General features: G+C 47.8%; 3 protein-coding genes across 15 annotated transcripts; 2 read left to right on the forward strand and 1 right to left on the reverse strand.

Moving 5' to 3' along the window:
- Positions 1–607: 607 nt before the first annotated feature.
- EGFL8 (EGF like domain multiple 8) lies at positions 608–4,268 on the forward strand. The gene is made up of 9 exons (XM_001376488.4): positions 608–688; positions 1,395–1,530; positions 1,717–1,839; positions 2,041–2,153; positions 2,263–2,358; positions 2,462–2,632; positions 3,184–3,263; positions 3,396–3,549; positions 3,878–4,268. Exons 2-9 carry the CDS (start codon positions 1,430–1,432, stop codon positions 3,925–3,927), a joined length of 888 nt encoding a protein of 295 aa, XP_001376525.1. The 5' UTR covers positions 608–688; positions 1,395–1,429; the 3' UTR covers positions 3,928–4,268.
- AGPAT1 (1-acylglycerol-3-phosphate O-acyltransferase 1) lies at positions 4,016–15,189 on the reverse strand. Of its 12 annotated transcripts, none has more exons than XM_056817935.1 (8): positions 14,795–15,189; positions 9,243–9,451; positions 8,804–8,937; positions 8,092–8,267; positions 7,814–7,909; positions 7,538–7,610; positions 6,069–6,079; positions 4,016–4,392 (listed from the first exon to the last, which is right to left on the reverse strand). In XM_056817935.1, the coding sequence occupies exons 1-8, from the start codon at positions 14,813–14,815 to the stop codon at positions 4,159–4,161; spliced, it is 954 nt and encodes a 317-aa protein (XP_056673913.1). In that variant the 5' UTR covers positions 14,816–15,189; the 3' UTR covers positions 4,016–4,158. The 12 variants fall into 12 exon arrangements, with proteins under 12 accessions (XP_056673913.1, XP_056673915.1, XP_016286457.1 ...); XM_056817937.1 differs by lacking the exon at positions 14,795–15,189 and adding an exon at positions 14,568–14,737; XM_016430971.2 differs by lacking the exon at positions 14,795–15,189 and adding an exon at positions 14,133–14,280.
- A 186-nt stretch (positions 15,190–15,375) lies between these two features.
- On the forward strand, positions 15,376–20,150 carry RNF5 (ring finger protein 5). 2 transcript variants are annotated; one of them, XM_001369066.4, is made up of 7 exons: positions 15,376–15,604; positions 15,835–16,157; positions 18,867–18,885; positions 18,995–19,107; positions 19,220–19,274; positions 19,367–19,484; positions 19,591–20,150. In XM_001369066.4, the coding sequence occupies exons 2-7, from the start codon at positions 16,018–16,020 to the stop codon at positions 19,686–19,688; spliced, it is 543 nt and encodes a 180-aa protein (XP_001369103.1). In that variant the 5' UTR covers positions 15,376–15,604; positions 15,835–16,017; the 3' UTR covers positions 19,689–20,150. The 2 variants fall into 2 exon arrangements, with proteins under 2 accessions (XP_001369103.1, XP_007483668.1); XM_007483606.3 differs by lacking the exon at positions 18,867–18,885 and having other exon boundaries at positions 15,835–16,131.
- The last annotated feature ends 43 nt before the right edge of the window (positions 20,151–20,193 follow it).

Here is a 20,193-nt window from a genome sequence, read left to right on the forward strand (position 1 = left end):
TTTCCCCCAAGCAAGGAATGTTGGCCCAGACAATGGGGCCCTGTCTGCTCTGGAGTGGGGGGCAGACTGACTCACAGCTCCTATGCCCCCCACAAATGTCAGAGGGAGCTAGAAACATTTCCCACTGGGGCCCGGCTTAGCCCCATTTACACTTCTTTTGGAAGGGGAGAGTTATCTTTCCGCCATTCCTTTATTGGGCCCAAATTTATTTCCCTTTTATATTCCCATGTTTCTTTTGTCAGGTCTACCTATACATCTGCCTCCCTTTTTTTTTTTTACCTTTAAATCATTTCCTGACCTCTTAACACAGTTCTCAGTCTTACAGTTAGGAAGTGGGGTTGTCTCCATTGGACCCTGCAGAGATAGCAAGAAAGAGGACTTCTGGGGTTGTAGAGCAGATAAAGGGTGGGGGGCAGTATAGGTTGGAGAAAGATCCTTGGCAAAGGTTTGGTGGAGTTGAGTAGAAGGTATGTGAAAACTTGACCTTAAACTTCCTGGGCTGGTGCTAACACTCACAGCATCTCAGCCTGTGGTTGGGAGAGTGAATAAGGAGGAGGGGGGAGGAGAGAGGAGAGATGGGAGGCCTCTATGGCTAGCCCAACCCCTTCTCTCTTTCCTCCTTGTGCCTGCTTGTCAGGGTAACTTGCCTGCAGAAATTCCTAGTGTCCCGAGGGAGACAGAAAACCAGGTGGGAATGGGCAGGGGGTGGGGAGTGGGGCAGAGGAGGAAATGGTATTCTCAGAGGTGAGTCTGAGGGGGGTGTTGATAGCTTGCAAGATTGTGGTATGGATGAGACATTTAGAAAAACTACAGGTGTGAAGATGCTTGGGGTGTGGGTGGCATTTGCAAGATGTAATTCAATTTGACAGACATGTTTCAAGATCCTACTGTGTGCAAAGCACCAACCATGTAAGATATTTGTCTTGGTAGCAAGATCAGGCCATTATGCCAGGAGAGTTGTCTGGGTGATGAGCTTATGGAAATATGGACCAGGTGGGCATAGGGTTTGAGTGAAAGAGTAAACATCACAGGTGTCTCTAGAGAAGCATCCTAAATGAGGGCTATGTATGTGTGTCTCTTCTGTGGCTGGCTAGCAAGCCTGTGTAAGAAGAGAAGGAAGACAGTTAAGGGTATATGTAAAGTGTTCAAGTTATGCTTTAGAGAAGTATATGGCTGGAGACAAGTGCTCCAGGTAGTGAGTTGAGTGAGTGAGTGAGTGAGTGAGTGAGTGAGTGAGTGAGTGAGTGGACATTCCTACTCACATCACATTCAACCTCTTGGGAAGTACATGAATGGGGGTTTCTTTCCTGGGGATCTGAGAGGCTAAGAGCAGACTGGTGGAGGACTAGGTAGTGGGAGTACTCCCTTCCATTAACCCTTCTTACTCCTTCCAGGAGAGCAGCCGGTGACTCCTGATGTATAAGTGACCATGGGGTCCAGGGACCGGGTTTTGCTGTGCTCTCTGCTAGTGGGATTCTCAGTCCTGATGTTGTTGGGGGGGCAGAGGCTGAATGGGGATCTTCCATTCAGGTGAGGACACTGGGTCCTAAGTGGGGACATTGTTGGGGATTAGGGGGAATCTTGGTGGGGCATTATTGAGGGTGGGTAACACCAAGATCCAGCCAAGAGAAGGGAAGAACTATTTTGTGAAAGGGCTCTCTAGGGATATGCGGGGTCTGAAATTCCATTCTCTTGTCTCCCTCCACTCTGGTGCAGTAAGGGAGTCTGTTCCAGGCAGACCTTGGTGGTTCCACTTCGGTACAATGAATCCTACAGCCAGCCAATATATAAACCCTACCTGACACTGTGTGCAGGACGACGGGTTTGCAGCACTTACAGGTCAGTTAGGGAATTGGGGGTACCTGGATGCCTGACTTGGAGCAGAAGAGAGCATGAGCTACAGTGGGTAGAAATTGCTTAGGAACTGAAAATGGGATGGGATAACATCTTGGGTCATTGAGAGGATCGTGGGTTGGGCTGAGGTGGCTAATGGCCCTAGGGAACCACATGGCAGGATCTTAAGCCAGTTACCCCCTCTAGGACCACATACCGTGTGGCATGGAGGGAGGTTCGGAGAGAAGTGCAGCAAATTCATGCCATATGTTGTCAGGGCTGGAGGAAGAAGCACCCGGGGGCACTGACCTGTGAAGAAGGTGTGTTGGAAGGAGGGGAAGATGATGGTAACTGTTGTGAGAGACTGCTGGGAAGATGGAAGAGAGCATATTCTTTGCCCTGACTCCATCCCCCTCTTCCCATTCCCAGCCATCTGTGCTAAGCCCTGTCAGAATGGAGGGATCTGCATGCAACCTGACCAGTGTGACTGCACCCCGGGCTGGGGAGGAAAGCACTGTCACGTGGGTAAGCGTGAGGCACTCTTCCTTCTGACTTCTCATCCCCACTCTCTGACTCCCTGATCTGGGGAATCTAGACCTTGGCGACTCAGGATTCCTTTCTCTCTTAGATGTAGACGAATGCAGGACTGGCATCACTCTTTGTTCTCATAGCTGTTCCAATACCCTGGGCAGCTTCATCTGCAGTTGCCCAAAAGGTCTAGCCCTAGGGTCAGATGGAAGGACTTGCGAGGAGATCCACCCTGAGCCACTTCCCAGTCCCAGTATCCTTAGCTTGACAGGTAAGGGGAACATTCCATGCTTCAAACATTACTCCCCTCTCTTATTAATGATCATATGAAGGACGATTCAAGGCACTCCACCATCAGGCTCCTGCCATGCTCCCTTCCATCCCTCTTCTCCCTTCCATCTCACACCCTTATCTCTAGCTTCCCAAAACTTTCCCTTTTTTCAAATCCCAACTTCAGGTGCCTGATAATTCCCCTCCTCTGGACTAGATGGCCTCCAAAGGCCCTTCTGACTTTAAATCTATAATTTTATGATCCTTCAGGAGAGGAATCTTTTTGATTTCTCATAGCATTTCACAGGGGCATAGATTTACGGCTGGAAGGGACCTTAAAGGCCCATTTTGTAGATGAGGAAACTGGTGCTCCGTTACAACTGGTGTCATATTTGACTCTCGAAGACCCTTTATTTACTTCGACATTTTCCTTTATGCAGTTCTTGCACTCCTCTATCTTATTTGTGCCTGTCTTACCCCTTGACTAAGTTCCCAAAGAAAGCAGTCTCCCAAGTATAGTGCCCTTCATGTTTGCTGAACTATAATCTACAGTTCGGGAGGCGGAGAAAGAGGAGCATTCTCTGAGGCAGGAGATCGGGGAATTACGAGGGCGGCTGGAGGTCTTGGAGCAGGTGAGAAGACGGAGAATCCTTAGGAAAGGGTGGGGCTTCTTTGGGCAGGCAAAGGGGCGTGGCTTTCTAGTGGACCAGGTCTTAGCATCCACTCCCATCGTTCTGTTCCCCCCTCTCATCCCCTCTCCCCAGTGGGCAGGGCATGCGTCTGCCTGGGTCCGAGCCATGCTACCTGTGTCTCCCGAAGCCATCCGACCCGAGCAAGTGGCCGAGCTGTGGGGGAGGGGAGACCGAATCGACTCCCTTAGCGATCAGGTGCTGCTTCTGGAGGAGAAACTGGGTGCCTGTGAGTCGGCTGCTCCACTTTTCTTCTCAGGACCCTGTCAATTTAGCTTGTGTCCCCTGCACACACTTCTCTACCCTTGCTCCGCCCATTCCTTATATCCCCGTGTCTGTTCCCTATGGAACCTTCAACCAACAGCACCTTGCCACTCATTAGCCTTTTCCCACCATTCATTCTTACTTATAACAACCTCTTCTCCATCGGGTAGAGGGCCAATTCTTGTTGGAAGGAAGAGTGTTCCTGCCCTCCTCAGTCTCCCTACAGCCAGAGACCGAAATCATTAGCAAAAAGTGTAACTAACTTTTGCTGGTCTCCACTTGCCTCTAAACAGGTTCTTGTGAGGACAACAGCCTGGGTCCAGGTCTCAACAGTCGCAGATAAGGGACCTTTTGGATATCAACCCTCTTTAGTTCCAGTGCCTCTCCCCCACTCGGTTAATTTATAGTGAAAACCACTAATTCCTCGGAGACTAGAAGCTGGATGGCCAAGTTGACAAGGGGACAGGAGTTGCTAGAGGAATGGAAACCGCTGCGAAGGGTAGGGGCAAAAACAATGTTCTGCAGCCCCAGCCCCAACCCCTTTTAGTTTAATATAGGGTTTGGACCACAAAGATCACTTTCCCCCCAACAAGGTACAGACACAGTCAGAGTCCTTCCAACTCTCTTTATTCTCCGTAATCTCGCTGTTAATCCAGATAATAAAAACCATCGGAGCGGAGCAAACCCTTGGACTGCCCCTTTCATCCCCTCCCTTCTGACCTCTCCAGGTGGAGGTGAGGAGGAAAAGACAGTCCTGGTACCCGTGAGAGGGGAGGAGAGGGCTGGAATACGGAGGCCCAGCTAATGCCTTGGGAGGAAAAGCAGAACTGGTTGGGAGAAAGGAAGTCCCGGGGAGTCCCCTCACCTCCCCGGGTTACACTGGCCTGGGCTGGGGGGGGGGGAGGAGGTGGGAGAACTGGAGCAACAAATGTCCTTCTTTCCCCCAATGCCCCATCTTCTCATTAATGCTCGTCAGATTGGGGGAAGGGTGTCAGCAGGACTGTGGGTTCCTCCAAAGGAAGAAAGGGGTTCTCTTGGCCCCTCCCCCCACTCCAATGGGGATGTGCTACTTAAGGCTGGGATCCTCTTCTAGGTTGGAAATGGGGCAAGGAGGCCTGGGTTTGGCTGGGTCTCTCCCCTTACCCCTTTTTGTAAACAGACTCCCACTCCCCCAAGGCCCAGGGGGTGATCCTCTCCCTCCCTTTGAATTTTTAACACTGAGAGGGTTTGGCTGCTAATCTGGACTTAAGGAGGTGGGGGCAGGGCAGCTCCTCAGCAGCAAAAGGAAAGAAAAATAAATTAAATCTACTCCAGCTCCCTCTAACCAGGTCTCAGCTTTTCCTACCCCACCTCAGGGAGTAAGAAATGAATGCAGCACCTTGTAACTCCACCCTTCCCTGCCGTCTGGGCCAAATGGTACAGCCTGAGGCCTAGGGACCGGCTGGGTTGGGCTGGTCCCCCCAGCTACTCCAGGGGAATTGAAGAGTGGACTACCACTGGAGTGTACCACCCGCTGCCGGAGGGGAGAAAGGGAAGGGGGGAGAAGAAGGAATTCTGTGGAGACCAGTTTGTATGTGTCAGTGTGTCACAGGGAAAACTGGGCCAGGATGAATAAGGATGAGGGCTGGTAAAACGGACTGTACCAAGGAAAGGGAAAGGTCCAAGTCTCTGGAAAAAGAGGACTCCACATAAATCCACTGGGGTGGGTGGGGAGGAGTGAGGCTGGGCTGGACAGCCAGATTGGAGAGGAGTGTTCCAAAGAGGAGCTGGCTGGAAGGGTCCACTTCCATTCATAAGGTGGGTCCTCCCCACCCCCCCTCCAGTTGGATGAGTCCATTCGCATCCACAGAGTCTCGGGGTGGGGGCAGGGGAGAGAAAACAGAGCGCTTCCATTGAGGTGGATGAGACCACAAATCAAGAGTGGGGAAGAGAGCCACAGAGAAAGCGCCCACTTAGTGTCCACTATGGGGTGGGAGTGGTCTACGCCTAGTGGAACATACCACTCAGGAGACAGAGAGGGGAGCGAAACGTTCCACAGACAAGAAGGGGGAGTGTAGGCTGCACCAAGATGGGAAAGTCCACAGAGTAGAAGGCTTGGGAAAGAGGGAAGGAAAGGGGTGGAGGAAAAGCGCTTTGTCCATGTCCACTTCAGAAGCTGAAGATTCAGAGTAGAGAATTAGTGGGGTGAGGAGAGGCTTGGCTGTACCACAAAGTAGAAATGAGATAGGAGAAGTGAAGGGGGAGGGGAGGAAGGTCCAGGGACCACTGGGCTGGGGGAGAGGGATTGTGACAGGGCGGTAGGAGGAAGGCTCAGGGGCCAGCCTCACCAGCCCCACTAGACTTCTTCAGATAGTCACCCCCTCCCCGGCCGTCAGTGGAGATCTCCCGGAAAACTGTGAGCATGGAGTGGCGGATTCTGTCAGCCAGGTCCGGCACATTGTCTGGGGTCAGCCCTTCTGTGGCCACTGGGGGCAGCACCCGTACCTGACATGTCCCTGGAGATGGGGAGACACACAGGCTAGCATCCTAGGTTCCTCTTCAGTTTCCCCCAGTCCCTCCTGGCTTCCCTTTGTCCAGTTTTATCTCCCGTTATACTCCATACTTAAAAAAAAAAGTCTTTGCTGAAGCGACATTGTTCGCCTACACATTCCTCCCAGCCGACCTAAACATTTTCCCTTCTGCCCCTTTGCCCCTGCTATTTTCTCTCCTCTACTTCCAGTATCTAACTCATTCAAAGAACCACTAGATGCCAGAGCTGGAGGGGATCATTAAGAAAATCAAGTCCAGCCCACTCACTTCACAGGGATAGAGAGAAGGAGGCACACAGAAAGGGAAAGGAAATGACTTTCCCAACTGTTAAGTCTGTAGGAACAATGGAACTAGAACACAGAGTTCCTGACAGCTAGTCCATTATTCTTTTTACTGGAAAATATGTTATCAATTCAATCAATAAACACAAAGGTGCTTCCTGTTAGAAATAGGGATGTATGTTTTAAAGTCATTGTGGTTTGGAAAAGAGAATACTGGACTCAGGTCTTACTTGAGATGTGACCCTGTGCAAATCACCTCTGCCTCAGATTCCTCATTTGCAAAATGGAGATGACTATAATAATTATCTACCTCACAAGATTGTTGAAGAAAGCAACTGAAGCTTTATAAAATATCACACTTCCCTGTTACTCTGCAACTCAAGTTTCTTCCTCTATAAAATGATATATCTCCTCCTTCCAGATAGACACACCTCTACAAATACAGGTAGTTACTTGACCAGGGTTATCTAAATAATCTGTGAAGAATCTCATAGAGAAGTAAAAGTTGAGTAAAAACATGGAGGGGAGAGAAGGCAAAGGTGAGGAAATATCATTACGCCTACCTATGGGGAAAGAAAACATTCAGAATAGTTCATAATTTTCTTCAAAAAAGGAAGAAAACATGACCTTTTAGAGGATTCTTGAGGTCACACAATGAGTTAGTGCAGTCATTACCAGAATCCAGATTTTTAGTCTCTTAAGGCCAGTGCTCTTCCTTTTAAAGCTGGGTTCCAGATCCCATCTCTTCTCTGAAGCTTTCCCTTACCACTCTAGCCCAAAAGGATCCATATTTTCTGTACTCCATAAACATTAACATGTTTTAACTATCTTGTATTGTTAGCTATTTTTTGATATATTTATGTCTTGTTTTCCCAAATAGATTATAAGCTCCTTGAAGGACATCTTTTGTTCCCCAGAGGGTTTGCACAATGATTTATATAGAAGACATTCTGTATTTTTTGACTGATTTCCAGAGATTTGACCAAATGGTTCAAATGGTTCAGCTTTGACATTCTATGGTTCTATGAATGAATGAGTTCCTGGCCTTTCAAAGACTCATCTTTTATCCTTCCCTTACAATCCCACTGGCTGCTCTACCCTCTCTATACTAAGTCTCAGTGACCAGCAATCTGGCCCTCTCACCCGAGTTGAAGCGCCGTTCTTTCTTGCAGTAGAAGTCTTGATAGGAGGACATGACGATGGGAATAATGGGGACCTGTGGAAGGGGGAAGAAGAGAATCAGAAATCAGCTTCCCTTCTGGGTTCTCCTCCCCTAGGAGTCCCTTCATCTGATCATTTCCTTAGAGAGTTTCTCTGCTCATCAGCCCACTGATCAGAAAGGGGTCTGGAGTTGGCTGGCAAGTTGCAAGAGAAGGTGGTGTGTCAGTTGTGGTCAAATGGGGAAACTTGAGTTCTGACCTGGGCCTGAACAGCAAGGTGGAAGGCGCCACGTTTGAAGGGAAGCATAGAGCCATTGTGGTTCCTGGTACCCTCAGGGAAAACCCAAACTCGGACCTATGGGAGAAACTGGATCAGAGATAAGAAGAGACAGAAAACAAGCCAGAAATAGAGCCAGGGCAATCAGAGCAGAGGAATCAGTGCCAGAGAATAGACGTAACTCTGGGGTGTTAGAGATGTTTCTGTAAGGCCAACTAATCCCCTGTTCCCAAGGCTTTTTCTCTTTTGAGGTAACTCACATTCTGGCTAAGCAGTGTTTGCGCAGCTTCAGCCATGACACTGATTGCATCCCCAGTCCGCTTCCGGTCAATGAAGATGACTCCAGCCAGCCAGCATGCTATCCCTGCTGGCCCTGCCCACAGCAGTTCCCGCTTGGCAATGGGTACACAGCGACCAGGGAGTACCTCCATCATTCCTGGGGCAGGGGAGTGGGTGGTTTAGTGAACTCAGGGAATATAATATTCCCCTTCAGGGTTGAGAGTGGGAAATAGGAGGTTGGAGGGCAATAAGGAAAGGAAATGCCTATATTTGAAGGAGGGGGAGTGGAATAATAGAAAAGTGATCCCCCAAGGGTGTTAAGGAAATTTTAGAAGGGAGAGAAGTAGGTTGGAGGGAGATTTACTTCCTAGGAAAGGTTCTCCAAAGAGAAAGGAAACCTGGGAGGGGAAGGAGAGAGCAGAGAGAGGAGTAACAGCAAGGGCAGGAAGGAGGAAGAGGGAAGAAAGGAAGTTCTTAATATAGGTGGGGAGGAAATTCTGAGGGAGGAAACATTAGCAAAGAGGGGCAACAGGACTTTCTAATATGAGACATTCTAGGAATATATCCTATTGAGAATCAAGATATCTGGGGTGTGGGATAATAAGCAGCTTTGGGATAGAAGCCTTGTTGGGGGTGAGAAAGAGCTAGAGGAAGAGAAGGAATATTCCCATGGTAGTGAGAGGGCTGTCTTACCTAATAGATCGAGAGAACTCTGGTGGTTGGAGACAACAACATAGGGCTGTGAGGGGGGGAAGTTATGGGCCCCTCGAACCTCCAGCCGGATTCCATATAGGTACTTGATATGCAGCAGCATGAGTCGAAGGATCCTATGGGGACAGGCCCAGTAAAACACAATGAGGGATTGTTAGTGTCACATCATTTTCTCCTTATTTCTCCAGGATTCTTCTGATAGCCCTCCCCCTTTCCTCTTGCCTTCTGACTTTTGCTCCATCTTCATTTCCCCTTCTCTAGCTATACCTTTTTCTGTTTCTCCTTTGCCTTATATCAATGATCTTTCTCCTATGGGTCCTTCTATGTCTTCCCTACTCCTTAAGCCCTTGTGCCTAGTACCTCTGGTAATCCATCTTCCCGCCCTCTTTCCATTTCCTATTCCTTGGGTTTCCCTTCTCACTTCATGTTTTCCACGTTTCGCCCTCGAAGAGCACACACAGGGATGGCCAGCACTGCCAGGAAAAGGATCCAGCCGTTGTAGAATGCCATCTTGCAGAAGTACTTGGCGCTGCTGCTGTAACCCCAGAGCACAGGCACCAGCAGCAAAAGCAGTAGCAGAAAGAGCAGCAGCATTGTCCATGGCCCTGGCCACAGCTCCATGCTGGCCACCTGTAAGGAGTAGGGGGGAGGGAGGGGAAGGACAATGGGCCTGGGGCACTAAAGGGGAGAATGTTGGGGATCTGGCCAAGAGGGGCAGGAGCAGAGAAATAATAGAACAAGAGTGCAAGTAGAGAGTAGGGGTTAGAGGGCCAGATTGGGGGGGAGTTGGGGGACAAACTCATTAGGGGCAGGGGCCTTCAATTCCTAGATTCTCACCCCTCTAAGCCACCCAGAGGGGTAGTGGGGACATAAAGTAGTTCCTTTGGCCCCAAAGTACATATACAAAAAGACATATAAACGGTACACATAGATATAGAGATTAAAAAAATAAAAACCACACATAGGAATATAGACTAACAGAGGGAAAGCAAGATAGCCACACCCAGAAACAACCTGATAGATAACACACACATGTACAAACATACTTGGATGTATATGGAGACAAACAAATAGATACATAGGGATAGGGACTAGATGTATCATTTCATGAATGCAGAGAACTCCCAATCGAGAAAATTCCCTTTATCAATCTAAATCAGCAACTTCAAAACAAATCATAGTTTTTGAATCACCTAGAGCTCTGAAAGGTTTAAATTATTTGCCCAGGGTAAAAAAGCCATATGTACCAGAGGCAGGATATGAACCCAGGTCTTCCTTGCTCCCCAGCCACACTGTCTTTCCCAGAGGCAAAGAGAGACACACACATAGCCAGAGAATTCCTATTCTACCCCAACTTTTCCCCTTATCCCCCTAAAAGTACACAGATAAATCTAAGGGCAAACAGACAGATACAGATTGTCCCAGGGACAGAAAGCGATGTTCCTCTTGTCCTCTGCTCCCACCTAATATACACCCCTCTCTAGATATCAGAGGAAACATGGTGAGGGTTACACAAGATGATATATAAGAATCCTATAGAATGGTGAAGAATCTGTAAAAATATAAAAACTGAGGAAAACTGTGCGTGTGTATTTGTGTAAGATCACACTACCTGCTTTAGGAGGAAGAATCAGCTCTGGAGGAAAAAGAAGACAATGTGACTTCTCTCTTAGTAGTGGACACAGTTTATCTTCCTTCTCCTCCTCCCACCTTCTCTACCTCATTAAGAATAGGCAGTGACTGACTTGAGATTCAAAGGTAAAAGGAAGGGATTATCCCATTGGCCCAGTGTGATAATATCACAAGGAAGAAACATGTGACATAGACATACATATTTTCAAGTAGGCTGGCAGAGAAGACATTTCTGAATAGGGACATGCACAAAATGGTCATAATATATTACCTCTCTTTTCTTCCCTGGGGATGGTCAACAATGCCCAGGATGGTAATAACACTAAGCACACAATGCGTATTTGCTTGATGGAATCAGATGTGACAGTAGCACATTCTGATTTAGGACACACAAAACAGACACTTCATAGGTGACCAAAAATGGAGAATAGGCAGCAGGGAGGTGGGAACCAGATCAGAGTAGTAAGTAGGACTTGGGAATAAAGAAATGATGTCGATGACAGAAGTCAACTCCTATGTACAACAATCTCCCAAACATATAAACACACACCACCATCCCCTCCATACACGCATACCATGTGAAGACAAGAATGAAGACATCCTCACACTGTTGATAACAAGAACACCAGTATTTAATACAGTATAGCCCCATGGACACTGCTTCTAACAAGGAATATGATATATATTTCAAGCACATGCTCAACATGCCAAAGGTATAATAACATGCTACTAGCAGAAACACAGAAATCATGGGGATGTTATGACTGTTAGGGGAGGGTATGGGAAAGTGCATAGGGGAATATTCAATAATGTGAAGAAGCAGAGGGGTGATAACAATTAAGGAATACAACAAATGTAAATCATATGGAAATAACAAATGCAGGAGAAAAACATACAGAATAGCCATAACACATGGGATGAAAATAACATGCTAAATTATTAAACATGCAAATGATGGAAGCAGTGGATGAATGATACATTAATAAAAACATGAACCATAAGATGGGAGTGAAACCTCTAACATACATACTAATCTGCATGTTACATGAGTTTACACTATTAAAATATAGTAAACGGTATAGATAATATCATGCAGAAAATATGGGCCACATAGAATATGAAAAAGACATGCAAAAACATATGCATATGAGTTTCCTGAGTGCCTGGAGTTCCGCTCCTCTGATTGCCTCAGCACACATACCTAAGGATATTCAAAGGCTATCTAACCATGCAAGATTCCCAGATGTGTTACACAACCATATGGTTTATGAAATATTACAGGAAGGAAACTGTGAAATGGATGTTATCTTATGACCAGAAACACTATGTCAGTATAACATAAATGTTTAGGCAATGCTAGAACTTCCTTAGAAAAACACATGCAATATACAGCGTTAATATGACATGAAGATATGTGTTAAGGCTAAATCATGGAATCAGACACATGAGGGTAACACCACAGGGCAATAATAACAGGTACAACATATGAACCCCAAACACAACATGTACGTATATAACACGTGACGACAACTACTGTGGCAGTGGTGGTCATGGGCAAAGCATAGGAACACAAACACACAATATGCATTGGAAAGATGTGATAAAGAAGGTAGACAGCATTTGAAGATACATAAGCTAAAGTATGTAAACATACTCCAAATGGATCTGACACAAGGGACAGGCTATATTGTACGATGTGATTGGACAAATATGAGCTCAGGAAAAACAACAGCACTATAGTCACCCTTCCCAACAGGGAATGGATTCAACATACAACTAATGTGAGCACATCTGCCATGACCATGGATCATATGGGAACATACTCAACCGCACATTAACTAGCTAAAGCATGCATACTCCATGAAGAAAACAAGGAAATACAACAGACAAATGTGTGTCAGGAAGGGCCTAACATGCACACAGGATAGGTAAAGATTTTAAGCCCTGTGCATGGAAATAGAGGGATGTCCTGGTATGATCCTAGCAACCAATATTCTCTTGGAGGAGGAGTCAAGAATGTAGTTTATAATCTACATTCCTTCCAAGGGATACAAGGGGCAGAAAGAGGAACTGGGGGGGCGGGGTATGGGGAATTCCTTTCTCTCCTCACCAGTACACCTCATCCCCACCCCATTACTATCCCCTAAATCAGGCCAGCCCCCTACTCACCAGGCCTCAGCCCATCCCTCCTCCATCCCTTTTCTCTGTCACTCTGGAATCTCTCCATCTTTCCCAGCGGCTCCTCTCCCAAATCTACCTTGCACTCTCTCCCCAGAGCCCATTCTCCACCTCCATGACCTCCCAGCAACTCCCAGATCCCTCCTCCCCCAACCCATCTGTCATCCCCCCCTCCCCAGTTCCATCCCTCCCCCACCTCAGTGGGGTAGGGGGCCTAGGGGGCCGGCCCCCTCCCCAGCCAGGCTGCGGCAGCGGTGGTGGCGGCTGTGTCTCTGTCTCTGGTGGGGAGTCGGTGCCAGGGGGCCCTCAGGGTTTGGGGGTGTCCTAGCCCCGGCTGGTGGAGGGGCTGTGGGAGTGGGGGGCCGGACCCATAGTGGTGAGAATGGTGGGAGGGGGGGTGTTTCCCCCGTTCTCTCCCTCCCTCCCTTACTGCTGTCTCTCTCGGAGGGCTGGGGCTGCCGATGCTGCTGCTGCTGCCCCCCCCCTCCCCACCAACGCCTGCTTGCTTCCGGGGCCGGCCAGGAAGTGGGGGGCGGTGACAGGCAGACTGTCTTGCCAATAGCCTGGACAAGGACCCAAGCATTCCCTCCTTCCAGCTTTTGGCCCTCCCTGCCTCATCTTTTTTTTTCTGTTAGCTCCTCCTGCTGAAGGCTTTGCCTTACTCCTAGTGGTCTCTCATAACCCTTTTCTCTGGTCCTGGTTCCAATCTTCCTGAGCTTTTCCTGCTTTTATATCCCTCTCTCCTTCCATTTCTCTCTTTCTTTTCTCTGCCCCATAGGCTCTAACCTTCCACCCCCTTTCCTCTTTTTCTATTCTTCCATTCCTCTTATCTTCATCCTATTCATCAGCTACCTCCCCCTCACTCCATCTCAGCCTCTCCCAACCTTACCTTCTCTTTTTGTTTCTCCTAATGTTTCCATCCCTCCCTTGTGGCTGTCTTTCTTGCCTTCCTCCCCTTTTCTTCCACTATGGCTTCTTAGAATTCTAGCCCTTCCTTCATCCTACCCCTCACTCTGATCCTCCTACCTTCCTGATGATTGCCTCTTTTTCTTAATTCAACAATTTCCCTATTCCTTTCCTTCCTACTCCCTTCAGGGCCTTTCCTATAGGGTCTCTCTTTCCTTCAGCCAAGTTAGGAGCTGCCCCCTTAACCTTCACCCCAAAGATGAATTGTGTATGCCTTCCTCACCAATGAGATCAGATCACTGCTATTCCTTTTTCCTAAGGATACTGGTAGATCCTGTAGCTTGGGATGGAATAGGGAGCAAGAGCATACTAACCCCTTAGGGTTGTCATTCCCAGTTTCTAACACTTGTTTTCTGACAGCCCAAAGGAATCCTGGCCCTAGCTTCTCACAACTTCTCTCACCCCAATTGACCCTCTTCTACTTACTCAGCTTCATCCCTTTCACCCAATTCTCTCTTTCCAAAAACATTACTATCACTTCCTCTTCCTGCTATTTTCCTGAGCCTATTTCCCCACTCTCTGATAAGGGCCCTACCTTCAACTAAAGAGCTCCATCAATTTGGGGTCAGTCTTCTGTTTTCCCTTTACTTTCCAATTCCCCCTAGATGTTGGGATTCTTTCCCCCAGATGTCTTGGTTTCTCTCTGAAGGGCCCCTCTTGTCTGTCTCCTCCCTCCCATAGAATCATAGAACATGGAATGTCGGAGCTGGAAGCAGCCTTGGAGACCATCTACCCCCATTTTACAAAGACCTAGGGAAACTGAGGCCCAGGGAGGCAACAACTAGATGGAGACCACAAATTTCTCTGTCTCCCTCTCTCCATCTCTAAATTCCTTCCCCTCCTCCCCTCCCCCTCACAGCCTGTGGGCCCTGAGTCAGCCCCAGTCTCTAATTGGTCAGGCCTCTAAGCTAGGGTTTGAGGAAACTGGACATGGAATGGTTGGGAGAAGGGGAAAAGGGTGGGCTATTACCAGGTTGGTGTGTTTGGGCCACAGAGGAGGGAGACTCACTGCCTAAGCCTGGCTGACTGCAGCAGGCACCTGGATGGCCACGCTGAGCTGCAGTGGGTAGGGTAGGGAAGGGGATCAGGAAGAAGACCCCATTTCTGCTTGGTGTGTCACAGGGAGGAAGGGGCGGGTCTAATTTTAGCTCTGCGGGTCATGGTAGGAACATAAAGAGTATCAGAACTGGAAGGGACCTTATCGATCATCCAAAGCATGACGGAGACAAGACCGTCCAGCTCCTCTTTCCACAGATGACGTAGATACTGGGAGCTCGGGGAAGTCCAGTGACTGCTGGGGTCACCCAGACAAGTCAGAGGCAGAGCCAGGATTTGAACCCAGATTCCCTCACTCCAAATCCAGCACTCTTTTCTCCACCGCACCACGCGGGCTGAACTAGAGCTAAACTCGTTTCTGTTTGGTGCGTCATCGAAGAAAGGAACCTGGAGAGTCGAGTTCGGCTCCGTGGGTCGGCCAAAATAAGGGGGAATGACTGCGTGTGCGCTCGTGGGGGTGGGAATGGTCTGGGGGGAGGGTGTAATAAGCCACGCGATGGGTCTGTGACGTCAAGGAGGTGGGGCCAATCGCCATTCTCCTGGCGACATCATTGTAAAGGGCGCCGGGCGAATTCAGATTCGGTTTCTTACGTCACCGAGGGTGGCTGAAGCCATCTTGAACCCGGTGACTAGCCTATGTCCCTTTGCTCCCAAACCTGGCCCTAGAATTAGCCAATCAAATTCGAGGATTGGGTGAGAGAGGCGAGCCGAGAAGGAACTTAAGGCTGGGGTGGTGGTCAAGCCAGGACCAATTGCGATCCGGTAGCCATAGAAACGAGAAGGCGGAGAGGAAGGGGCGGGTCCAGGGCGGCACAGCCTCCTCCGTTTAGACCCGCCTTATTCCGCACATGTACGCTTGCGACTATTTTCCAACCAATCGACTGCTTCAGAACTTGCACGCTCCTCGTCCAATAGGATATCGAGTAGTCTCCAGAAGAGGAAGTGAAGGAAGTAAGGGGGCGGGAGTTGATTGGGTTTTTAGTAGGTAGGAGCCAATTGAGTACGACACTTAGTAGTGGGGGACAAATAGTGGTGCTGCTGGAGTGGATCCTCCTTCACTGACCTGCCTGGGCACATTTTACGGCCAATCCTATGACGCAGCCTTTTGACTGGCGACTGCTTTGGCCAATAATCACTATTCAGGGGCGGGGCAATACGTGCCTCTCTCTCTCTCTCCCCAGATTGTCCAATCCTTTCCTTCCGAACGTGATGTGACTGGTAGGCAGGATCGCCAATGAAGTCTCGAAGATCTTGACGCATGACCAATGGGCACGAACAGGGGGGCGGGCTTTTCGGATCATCGGGGTTTGTGTATGTGTTTAGTGGGGGAAGACCTGGGTTGCGGGGGCAACAGTTGAGGGGCCATGGCAGCGGCCAAGAAGGAGGACGGGGGCTCCGAAGGGCCAAATCGCGACCGGGGAGGGGCAAGTGCGGCCTTCGAGTGTAACATCTGTCTGGAGACAGCGCGGGAGGCGGTGGTCAGTATGTGCGGCCACCTGTACTGGTGAGAGCCCCGGGACACACACCTACCCCACACTACCCATTGTACTGGGGAGAACCCCGGGACATATTCACACACACACACACACACTCTCACTCACACACTCTCTCACTCACACACACTTACTAGAGAAGGCCCTGGAACACCCTCCTCCATACCATTTCCGCATCTTACTGTTGAGACCCCCAGGGCACATACAGGCACACTTTCCTCCCCTTTACTGGAGAGAACCCTGGGACACATACAGACCCCTCTACCTGTCCTGCGCCACAGAAACTACTCCCTTCCCCCATTCCCAATATTAACCACTCTGGGGAGAGCCCCAGGAGACAGGACACTAACATGCACTGGACACATGATGACGTAAGATTGCAACACATCTACAACGCCCATCTCTTCTCATGCTCGTGCATGAGCTCCAGGAGACAGATACAGGAGTATTACACTATATTAGTAATGTGAGAGAGAGAGAGAGAGAAAACTTCAGGATATTCACCACCCACAGTTCAACCTGTACTAGCAGCTTCAGGATACTTATCTACATATCTTATACTTGTGCTGGTGAGAATCCAAAGTCACAGTCGATATAGCCTTCTACTAGTGGTGAGAGCGCTGAGATATTTACTTGTTTCTTCACCTCCCTTTCTCCACACACACACATACATATATATCACATACATATGTATACTTTTGGGCAGCTTCTTGGATACTCATTGACATACCCACAGACCCACTTTTATTACTGAGCCCTAGGATGGGTGAATACACATACATACATACTCTTATTGGTCTGTGATTTATTAAATACCCTATTCTGAACCCCATTCCTATCTATACTGCTGAAAATTTCAGGAAGTATGTAGGAATACATACACACACACACACCTGTACCAGTGCCCTGGGATATGCACACATACTTGTCCTAATAACAACCATGGAGACATATACATACACATTCTTGTTCTGTTGATAAGCACTTGGGGATCACATATCTCTGCTATTGACAGCCATGGGATGCAGACATACACACACCTCTACCTCCAGTTGGGGGGAATGGAAGAAAAAAATAAGATACTTGTGCTGGTGACACCTGGGATGCACATTCAATCTATATTTCTAATAGCCCAAGGGTGGACAACAACTGAATAAATTAAAATTATTAAATGTCCATTATGTGCAGAGCAACATGTTAGTAGGTGTTGGGGGAAATAAAGTTTAGATAAGACATGGTCCCTGACTTCATGGAGCTTCATGACATATATACAAATAATATATGAAATGATATACAAAATAATATATGAAAAATGCATGAAAGGTTCAGAAAAAAGTGCTCTGTGAATGTGTTATTGCTGAGGGGGATCCCCTAAGTAGGGATAGTGGTAGGGGTTTTAAAAGGTAAGTAGTAATTCAAGTAGTTGAACTTGGAGGAGAGGACATTCCCAAAACAAGTTGAGTAAATGTATGGAATTGTGAAGCTGGTAGTCCAGGCTAATTGGAGAGTAGAATATATGGAGGGGAATGATGAGAGATTAAATTGGAAAGGTGAGTTGTTTCCCAACTGTAGACATCCTTGAATTCTAGGTAGAGATTTTAGGGAGCCACTAAAGAATTTTGAGCATTGAAGTGATTGACCAGATCTGTGTATAAAGAAGATTATTAGCCTGGCAGTAGTATGAAAATGGATTAGAGAAGATGAGGGGGGATTCCATTTTGGGGGAAATAGTGAGAATAAAGAGGAGGGCACTGATAAAAGGAAAAATGTAGAGGTAAAAGTTGACAGGTCTGTTTTGTTAGCTGATTGGATATGAAAGGAGAAGAAAAGGAAGGAATAAAAAGTAATGCTGGGTTTGAATATGGGAGATTATGAATGATATTTGTTGCCATTGGCAAAAATAATGAAGTTAAAGGAAGAATAGGTTTTGGGGGAAGATAGGATCAGAAGATTTATAGCTGGAAAGAGCCTTAAAAATCATTTAGCTCAGCCTCATTTTACTGATAAGGAAACTGATCCAGCTAAGTCAGATCCCTTTGCCTAAGGTTATATAGAATATAGCGCAGCACAGATCCAAACCTACTCCTTTGATTTCAGATTTAATACTCTTTCTGCTACATAAATAAATTTAGATTTAACTAAATTCTCGAATTGGAAATTTTGGTGGAATAACTAGGGGGAAGCTAGGTGAAGCAGTGGATAAAGCACTGGGTTTAAAATCAGAAAGACATCTTCATGACTTCAAATCTGGCCTCAGATACTGACTAGCTGTGTGAACCTGGACAAGTCACTTAACCCTGTTTTTCTCATTTCCTCATCTGTAAAATGAACTGGAGAAGGAAATGACAAACCACTAAGATCTTTGCTAAGAAAACCCCAAATGGAGACAACTGAATATGACTGAACAACACACAGCTAGGTGCAGAGCAATGTATATAGTTGTAGATACAGGTAAGGAGAGAAATCAGGGCTGGAGAAAAGGATTTAGAAGTTGGCTCTGTAGAGGTGAAAGCTTAAACCATTTGAATTACTGAGATTAACAAGGGAGACAGGAGGATGATTTTGAAGTGAGAATAGACACTGAAAAAGACTGAGAAGTGAAGGAATGTGCAGAGGTAATGAATGATGGGGTGAGGGGGGTGGGAGGCAGATGGGGCCTGGGGCCTCTGTGTGTCTTCTATCTTCAGCTATTCTGACCTCTGATCTCTCTTCCCACCAAGCTGGCCTTGCCTCCATCAGGTGAGTACTGGAGTGGCTGGAGAGGGATGGGGAGTGGGAGATGGGTACTGAGAAGCCTGGGAAATGGAAACCCCTACCTATTTACCATATACTCCACTTCTCTCCTCAGTGGCTGGAGACTCGGCCTGAAAGACAAGAGTGCCCTGTATGTAAGGCTGGGATAAGCCGAGAGAAGGTTGTCCCACTGTATGGGAGGGGAAGCCAGAAACAGCAGGACCCTAGGTAAGAGGGAGTGGTAAAAAGGGAAATGGCCAAACTGGAGAAGAAGATTCTTAAGTCTTGAGAAAAAAAAGATTAACACTTTTTTTTGTAATCTTTACTTCATCTTCAACAGATTGAAAACACCGCCCCGTCCACAGGGCCAGAGGCCTGCCCCTGAAAGCAGAGGGGTAAGTATTAACTTCTCCCACCATGGCCCTGTATCCCAAAGATTCCTCATCTTATCACTCATCTTATTTCTATCATTTCTTCATCTACACAGGGATTCCAGACATATGGAGATGCTGGAGGCTTCCACCTTTCTTTTGGTGTTGGCGCCTTTCCCTTTGGCTTCTTCACAACTGTCTTCAGTGCCCATGAGCCTTTCTACCGGGGTCCAGGTAAGAGTCTTCTCCCCAGAAGTCCCCTCTCCCCAGGATGAGAGTCTTCTAGCCCCATTTCTTGGGACAAGAGACTTTTTTCTACAGTTCTTGATTTCCCTTATAGGTGTGGACCTGGGACCAGGACGTCCAGGCTCTGGCTGGCAGGACTCCCTCTTCCTGCTTCTCGCCATCTTCTTCTTTTTTTGGCTGCTCAGTGTCTGAGCTGCCCCCTCGTAGGGCCCTCCCCCAACCAGAGGGAGAATCAGTATTGGGGGACCCCAAAACCTTTTCTTCTAGGTTTCTGCTCTCTGCTGGCCGAAGCCAGACACAACCTCCCTCACCCCATCCCTCGAAGTGAGGGAGAGGAAACCAGCTGGGTGCTGAGGGAGAGAGCCAGAGAGCCTTTTCCTCTCTAGTTGCTAAGCTCAGATGCAACTTCACTCCCAGCTTGGGTGGGGGGTGGTGGTGGTGATGAGGAGATGGGCTAAGGGGACTGTCTACTTTCTCTCTATTTCTTCCCAAGTTCCCCTATTTGGGATAAAGAGAAAGTGCTCTTTAATTCTCCCCAATTTGATTTAATTTAATTTTCTCCTCTGTGCCCAGGATGGGTTCTCTCTTCCTACCCTCATCCTCTCCCTCACTCCATAATTTGTAAGGAATTAAATAAAAAAAATGCAAAATGTGTCTTTGGGCCTCTCCCCCTACATTCCACTGCTTCTTTCTCCTC

Source organism: Monodelphis domestica, chromosome 2 (assembly GCF_027887165.1).
Source record: "Monodelphis domestica isolate mMonDom1 chromosome 2, mMonDom1.pri, whole genome shotgun sequence".
Taxonomy (NCBI): Eukaryota; Metazoa; Chordata; class Mammalia; order Didelphimorphia; family Didelphidae; genus Monodelphis; species Monodelphis domestica.

Bases quoted from the DNA above. Each gene is read 5' to 3' on its own strand.
- AGPAT1 (XM_056817935.1), bottom strand. From the start codon at position 14,815: ATGCTTTGGATGATCGATAAG. The intron at 9,452-14,794 runs GTCCCTTCCAGT...TACTCCTTACAG, and splicing joins TGCTTTGGATGATCGATAAG to GTGGCCAGCATGGAGCTGTG. The intron at 7,611-7,813 runs GTCAGAACTCAA...CCCCTTCCACAG, and splicing joins ACCTTGCTGTTCAGGCCCAG to GTCCCCATTATTCCCATCGT.
- EGFL8 (XM_001376488.4), top strand. From the start codon at position 1,430: ATGGGGTCCAGGGACCGGGTTTTGCTGTGCTCTCTGCTAGTGGGATTC. The intron at 2,359-2,461 runs GTAAGCGTGAGG...TTTCTCTCTTAG, and splicing joins AGGAAAGCACTGTCACGTGG to ATGTAGACGAATGCAGGACT. The intron at 3,550-3,877 runs GTGAGTCGGCTG...GCCTCTAAACAG, and splicing joins GGAGGAGAAACTGGGTGCCT to GTTCTTGTGAGGACAACAGC.
- RNF5 (XM_001369066.4), top strand. From the start codon at position 16,018: ATGGCAGCGGCCAAGAAGGAGGACGGGGGCTCCGAAGGGCCAAATCGC. The intron at 19,275-19,366 runs GTAAGTATTAAC...TCATCTACACAG, and splicing joins CTGCCCCTGAAAGCAGAGGG to GGATTCCAGACATATGGAGA. The intron at 19,485-19,590 runs GTAAGAGTCTTC...TTTCCCTTATAG, and splicing joins GCCTTTCTACCGGGGTCCAG to GTGTGGACCTGGGACCAGGA.